This window comes from Aedes albopictus, chromosome 2 (genome assembly GCF_035046485.1).
Source record: "Aedes albopictus strain Foshan chromosome 2, AalbF5, whole genome shotgun sequence".
NCBI classification, from domain to species: Eukaryota; Metazoa; Arthropoda; class Insecta; order Diptera; family Culicidae; genus Aedes; species Aedes albopictus.
In genome coordinates, this window is record NC_085137.1 from 407,933,701 (window position 1) to 407,941,219 (window position 7,519).

General features: G+C 45.0%; 1 protein-coding gene across 1 annotated transcript; it reads right to left on the minus strand.

Annotated features, from left to right (window-relative positions):
• Positions 1-246: 246 nt before the first annotated feature.
• On the minus strand, positions 247-4,629 carry LOC134288458 (uncharacterized). Its single transcript, XM_062853391.1, has 5 exons — positions 4,443-4,629; positions 3,408-4,379; positions 2,938-3,349; positions 2,011-2,885; positions 247-1,948 (listed from the first exon to the last, which is right to left on the minus strand). Exons 1-5 carry the CDS (start codon positions 4,515-4,517, stop codon positions 1,604-1,606), a joined length of 2,679 nt encoding a protein of 892 aa, XP_062709375.1. The 5' UTR covers positions 4,518-4,629; the 3' UTR covers positions 247-1,603.
• Positions 4,630-7,519: the final 2,890 nt, after the last annotated feature.

Below are 7,519 nucleotides of genomic sequence, written 5' to 3' on the forward strand. Positions count from 1 at the left end.
GAATTTTGTCAAAGTTCTGCCAGAAGCTGCTTAGAAGGCTATCCAGCGTGCTTATGTGAACTTTCAAGTTCCAAAATTACTTAAAAATGAAGCTGCTTAGAAGGCTAATGAGCAACCTCGATCGAGCTGCTTAGCTTATAAAGTACCCTTTTATCTGAATTTTTGGTTACTTGGAAAGCTTTGTTCCAAAAAATCGTTTTTGTTGCCCAGTCTAATTGTACATGTACATCAGGCCGTCTGGTGTGTATTAGGTATATAAAATGGCGTGACAGAGGGGGGGTCTAGAAACTCAAAAATTGATAGATGTTATAAATTATTTTTCAGTAGGAGAACATCTTACTAAGAATGCAATCCATTCGGCCCTAATAACTTCTGGCCCATGAACTTCTGGCCCATGCTTTGTTGTTTTACTGGCCCATGTTTAACTTAAGATAGGACTCCATGATTCTATATTACTTAGCAAATACCAAACACGACCTTGAATACGCATCCAGAAAAAAAATGCACCGATCGACGATGGAAAAGGAGATTGCTTTCAACGGAACTTTTCCGGATGCGAAATGTGGCCAAGAGTGAAGGAATCAACGAAAGCGATTCAATGAAATATGCAAAGGATACTAAACTCTCCGCTTTTGCGGATGGATAGAGGCGGCGTGGTGGTCCACTCGGACACCCTCGTAAAAGAGGAGGCGTTTGCTCGGTTGTGCATTATCTTGAATGAGAGATAAAACTTCCATCGGAACAACCAACTGGAGACTACTCGTCAGACTACTTTTAGTGTGCTTTTTACTCTTCCTCACAAACCTCTTTGAATAATTAACAAGGGTTTTCTTTAAGTTGGAGGTCCTTTGCCTTTGCGGATAAGAAAATGTCCCCGTTTGATAAGGAAGTGGTGTATAGATTGAAATTGATTATTGGAACCATGCCTTACCTGGTTTCTGTGGCATAAAAGGAAGGAACTGTCAATTCTGAGAAAATATTTATCGCATTTTATGTGATTAATCTGTGGAGTATATTTGAACCACAGACAAACAGACGTATTACTTGGAACAAAATGCGATAAAAATCATCGTCACGCAAACATAACCGCCCAATGCTAATTATGCTGTGGTACGCAAACCCACTGAGTAGATGGCGGTAGTGAGCAAACGTCAAACAGGAGCAAAAACGATGCGTGCGCCATCAGCGAGCGATTTGCGAACGCCGAAATATTTGAATAATCCGTTAAAAAGGGAAACGATGGGAAGTGAGTAGAGTGAGACGTCTGTTTGTCTGTGTTTGAACCATTAGTATTGTATATAGATAAATAAACAGTGAAGCAGATTTAAACAGTAACATGCTGGAACACATACTTAAGACTTTATAGATAATTTTCTTTGATAATATGGACCACCCTAATTTCCATGCACATTAAATGCAGGGCCCTATTGAACAACTACTATAAAAGACCATATTTGTCTAAAAAATCATGCATTTAATGCAATTTTTCTTCGTCAATCTAATACGTTACTGCCGTTTTACGCCCGAATGTTCCATATTATATGGGAATCCCATATAGCATGGACAATTATGCGTAGAACGGTACTAAATGCCAGCTCTAGATTCAAGGCTTCAGCTGCGACGTGATGAACGACACCATAAGCGCTTCGTGGACCGAAAGCTTTGCGGTCGGTTGAAACTCCCACCGCTGGGAAACCTGCAGCCAGGCCTTCTCCGCGCTCATCGACATCGGTGTCTGAAACCAACTGTTGTAGTCGATATCCAGCTGGCCGCTCAGCAGTTGATCGAACGACTGGTTGCCGATGTGGAACATGATGTCGATCAAGCTCTGCTGGTTTTCCTTGATGTTCTGCCCCGGACTGGGCTGCAACGGGTTAACCAGGACGTCACTGACTCCCAGCTGCTGCAGAATCCACTCGAAGTTCTTCCGGATGTATTGGTAGATCATCTGTAGGGTGAAGTCAGGACTTGGTTTGGATCATTATGGATCTGAATCTCAAGTACACTCACCTTCATGCTAAGCTTTCCAACGCCGGTCATCAGCACGTCACTGACCAGCATTTCAGCTATGTACTCAGCGTTTTCCACGTCGAACTCCTCCTCGGAGCGAACGCTCGGTGAAGGATGAATGAACGCGTCCAGTTCGTCGATCTTCGAAGTGCTCGCGAAGCTCAGCCCAACGGCCTCCTCCATCTCGTTTTCCAGCGTGTTGGTGGACCGTTGACTCTCGCGAGCCTGGTTGATCAGCGAGTTGATCTGATCGGTGTGTTTGTTGTCTTCGTCGATGAAGCAGATCGCCTCGGCCAGCGTTTGACATATGACCGATCGTGGCTTCATGTTGATCGTCGATACCGGGCCTTCCATGGCTGGAGTCGGTGGAGTGGTGGAATCTTTGTTCTCCTTTTGTTCTTTTAGCTCCGCTTCGGCTTCGCTCTCGGACGCCTCCAGCAACTTGGAGTAGAGGGCCATGTAGAGAAGCTGTATGAGAACCGAATCACCCAGAGGTCTGATCTCGGCCGGCAGAATCTCCGTCAAGCAGCTGATGACCGTGTAGAGACAGTCCGGAATGCAGTCCCACATTTCTGAGAAGCAGGACAGGGAAAGGGACATGGCTTGGTAGATGCTTGCGGTGGTTTGGACCGCCGAGACCAACATGTGAATGATGGGGTTCAAGATGGGGTAGATTAGATGCAGGATGGCCTCCAGCCATGGAGGGCGTTTCTGGTTCCAGACTTGGCGTCTGTCCAGGCAGGAAGCCCAGTCGTTCAGCTTGCTTTTCTCCAGGGCAGAGATGAGCGTCTTGTTGACGTCAGAGGTCTTGCCGGCCATGATAACGATGTACGTTAAGCCCATCAGAACTTGATAGTTGGTTTGCCCGATCGGGTCTGGAATGATACGAATGGACTCACGGATTCTTGAATACCTAGACCTACTCACCCTTTTGCTCCAATGACCACTGGACGATGTCGTTGCATTCCATACCGCAAAGAAAGCCTTCGCACTTCTTGGACATACTCTCGCGATTGATCGACGGTTGTTTTGAACTTGGGATGTAGTTGTCGCACGTTGGCAAGTTCTTGATCAAGTGATGGAAGATCATCGAGGAAAGGTGCGCTTCTCGCATCAGGAGAACCTTCAACAGAAGCCACCAATTCGCTTGGGGAGCTGCCAGCAGGACCTTCAATTCCAACGACAGTGCCGTATTGGTCGGTAGCTCTGAACAGCGTGTTGCCCAGTGTCCGTTTTGATTCGTGGGGAATAGCTTCGGTAGGGCAAAGATCGTCCAAGGAGTGATCAATCCCTGACGCTGGTTGAACATGACGATCGAGTTGACGCCCTTCTTGGTGATCTGCAGTTGAACGTCGTGCAAGAGATACTTACTTCATGTAACAACCCTAAAAACTTACCTTATAGAGCACCCCAAGGGGTACGCCACGGAGCAGTAAGCAGCAGAACAGTTCCTGACACTTGGAGTGAATATCTCGAATGATCTTGCTCTGGTTAGTGATGTTGAGCCCAACGAATCCTTCACCGTTCTCGCAGATTGCCGGTAGAAGCTCACCAACGCAGAGCAAGATATTTGAAACGTCCACCAGAAGGAGCATGGACCGAGCCCGACTTGGCACGGTCTGCGTGTAGCGAACTGTCAGAACTGTGAGTGTTTCGTTGAGCATTCCGGCGAACACCCGTTGAGCCATCGTCGGTGGAACGGAGTTCCACAAGTCCTGTTTGGTTCCTTGCATGTACAGCCACCACATCTGGATGGTGTACGAACCACGTTCCGATTCGAAAAACGGATGCTGACTTTCCCAATGGAGACAATCTGCGTCCTGGATGATGTACAGGGTCAGCAGACGGCAGTGAAGATCGAGTAATCGTTCAGCCAAAGCCTCCGTCATCTCGGAGAATTGTTTGTAGCTCATCTTGAGAGATCCGCCCTTCTCGTCGCCCTTGGGTGGACAGACGTTCTTGGTAACGCATCCCAGCCAGACGAAGAGGCTGTTCTTGACCAGCGCAGCGGCCCCAATAGTTGCCGTCAGCACAGTTAGGTCAGCGTGATCCAGAGCTTCCTGGGACAGCGTGTGGATGTGTTCCAGCAGGTTGTCCACCGATTTGACCACCAACAGTACAAACTTCTCCGGATCCGAAGACTTAACTATGCCGCCACATCCGGCCGCTTCGTCGGATTCCTTCCCCTGGTGATCCTGGAGCACATCGCTTAGATGTAGTAGTCCCGAGTTCTTCCTGTAGGCAGCAAAGTACTCGTCCTCCAACCAGACAACTATCTTAACCGATGCAAAGGATGCAGACCGGGGGAAGTCCAACTTGCCGCCAACGACTCCGGGACAGATGTTCTCCTGCAGCACTTTTTGGTTGGCCTTGAAGAAAAGATGGCGTTACGTAATGCCCTACAAAGTGCTACGCAATAGCTCCGATTTTACCTCGTAATACTGCAAATCTCGTTGGAGCAGGATCGGAATCCTATCCATGAGATTACCTTCTTCCATAACCTCCATCTTCCTGCAATCAAACTCACTCTACTTCAGATTCCCAATAAATTTCAAACTCAGATGACGAGCAACGTGACTTCCTCCTCAACTTCACAGCGCAAAAGAAAATATTCATCGATTTAACAAACGATCGGTCGTTTGGAGACGTAACGCCTCTCGACGCAACAAGGCCATACACAGGAGACAAATGAACTTGACCCAGACTTCGCGTAGCCCTGGGAAATGGCTTTGGCTTGCCGGCTCGAGCACGTGGTCGACCATCGTTGCTAACATCTGTTGCGCCTGAAAGCATGCACGTTTTCATAGGTAGGTACTAAAGTCCGCGTCACCAGTGAGTGTCCCCTCCGCCGCACATAAAAAATCGCTCATAAATTATTCACGAACCCTCGTCGGCCTAGTCTTTGTGAAATTCTGGCGCACGGAGGGGGAGGATGATGGAAATTAGCAGTTAAATTGGTGCCACGAAAACTTTTGCTGTTTTTGTTTTCCCCTGTTCGGCTAACTCCATTAGTCGTAATCACATCTGCTCTAGGAGCTTTTCATCAGTGCGTCGTCCCCGTTGGTCGTCGTTTGGCGAGCGTTGAAAGTGCGATAGTCAGGGTAGTCAGTCAATTACGACATTATACATAACATGGTAGAAAAGATTGTAGAAGAAAATGCCGTTCCAGAAAACGCCTCGAAACTATAAGCATAAGCTCACATCTCATACCGACAACTTTTCTAAGCGAGGGTGATAGATAACAGTACACTGAAACCCCAATTTACAGTCACTTTATTACCTTATTTGAATGAGTGTAATCAGTTTCCTACCTTTTAATTCCGCCCTATGTTGCTTATCCTTTGACAGATACGCGTATTTCGACTACCACTTGTAATCTTCCTCAGTGTCAGTTATCCAGTGAGTGGATAACTGACACTGAGGAAGATTACAAGTGGTAGTCGAAATCACGGTTGCAAAAATTCCGAAGCTTCCAACGAACGTGAGTTTTTGTTTTTGTCTTTTCACCACACCGCTTCTGACGTTGAAGCCCCTGTCCTTCACGGAGGCAATTGAAAAGAGAATAAAAATTCTCTCTTCGCTCACACCGGGGAGACGGCGAGGTTCAAAAGCAACATTTTTCCTGTGACCGGCACTCAAACGACAAAAATTCACCACGTTTGCTTATGGGCGAGTCGCATTCATGCGGCCGGTGTTGACATGAAGCATCCATCAGCGCAGAGCGTGTGTTGATGATGGTGCAGTCACTACCACCACAATGTAGTTGAATTTTTCTGCGTTCACTTTCAAGTATCTCACAGCGGAGCTGAAAATGAATGTCAAAAGCATTCAGTTCAGCAGAAATTCATTCAATTGAATGAGATTTTTGCAACCCTGGTCGAAATACGCGTATCTGTCAAGGGTTAAGCAACATAGGGCGGAATTAAAAGGTACGAAACTGATAACACTCATTCAAAGAGGGTATTCTGCTTAGAGGGTTTGAAAAGTCGGTACAAGATAATTAGCTTAACTTAGACTAACTGCACCTAACTGCACATATCTATGGTTGCTACTCTGTAATTGACCTGAACCAGTGACAGTTTCACAATGAATCAACTGCATAATTGCAAATATACTATATTAACAATATAGGTCACTTCGTGTTTTCACATACAACGACATGGAGACGCCGTTTACGAAAGATTACAGCACCACCTGCTGTCAGAAAAAGTCAATAATTGTATTTTGATCAATTTTTGTTTACCGTGCAAGGTGACATTTCTAAAAAAAGATGTTAGGGGTGTCAAAGTTTTTTTTTCCAAAATAATCGAATAATAAATAATCGATTTACAATATACACAAACAAAATAATATTGCGCATTTAGTTCACCACTGGACTGCGCACTCGGTCTTTATAAGTGCGAAAACGTTAATAAAAGTGCGCGATTGCATCAAATCCAGTTGATGTCTTCAGCGCACTATATCTTTGATTTATGCTGAATAAGTACTCTGAACACACCGAATTTATTTGTTGCAATCGCGCACTTTAATTTACGTTTTCGCACTCATGAAAACTCATGCGATAGTCCAGTGGTGAACTCAATGCGTTATATTACATTAGATGACATCTACGAATACATCTGTAGAAGAATTTGAATGCTCCCTCATTGTAACGTCACCGAAATCGTTTCACTTCGAAATTTAAAATTTTCACCCTCAAAATTAACTTATATTTACCCTGGTGGTTGCTATTTTCTTTTGACAATGGCTTTCAATATCATCTTTCTTAATGTCCACGCTGACATACATACATCGGATTGGATAGCTTACAAAAATCCGGAAGATCACCAACCAAATGCACGTCAAATTTCTTGTGGCAGAGTGCAAGACATTGAATCCAAGGGTGCCCAAGCTAATGGACAGATGCACGAAATTTCAACGTTTGAGCGCTCCGTGCTTACAAAAAATGAGCTCCGGAACCGGACCTGAGAATAGAACCCGTCAAATTTAATTTCGATTAATTTCGTTGTTCTTCCGAAGTGAACTGTGAGTTTATTCGAATTCTGGTTGTTTGATTCCGGACTAATCGGTTTCCTTTGTTGTTGGATATGTGAACATTGTGCTGTCAAAGATTGAACATTCACACGATCGTCGTGAAATCCTTGCAAAGCTCATTATTTTTAAATATACAGTCATGGGCTTCTGGGTGAACTTCAGATAGTAAAAATATTCTAGCAAATTCGCCTGCTGCAGAAGTGATAATCCTCCATAAATTTAGTCAGGCATTCCTTCAGAAGTCCCTTCTGAATTCCTTCTGATTTTCCAACAACGGAAGTTCCTCCTCAGTTTTCTCTTTTCCTTTGCTAACCGGAAAAATCCGTTGTTTGGTTATCCGTTGCTAACCTTCGTTAATTGCGTCTAACTATACATGCGGCTCAGTTAGCAGCGGTTAGGAACGGATATATGCGGATTTTCCTATTAGAAAAGGATATGTCATTCCCCTTGGTTTCCTTCTAGTTTTTTCCTGAGA

Excerpts from the sequence above, each read along its gene's own strand:
- LOC134288458 (XM_062853391.1), bottom strand. The coding sequence starts at position 4,517 with ATGGAGGTTATGGAAGAAGGTAATCTCATGGATAGGATTCCGATCCTG. Across the intron at positions 3,350-3,407 it reads CCCTTGGGGTGCTCTATAAG|ATCACCAAGAAGGGCGTCAA; the intron begins GTAAGTTTTTAG and ends GTTCAACTGCAG. Across the intron at positions 1,949-2,010 it reads TTGGAAAGCTTAGCATGAAG|ATGATCTACCAATACATCCG; the intron begins GTGAGTGTACTT and ends TTCACCCTACAG.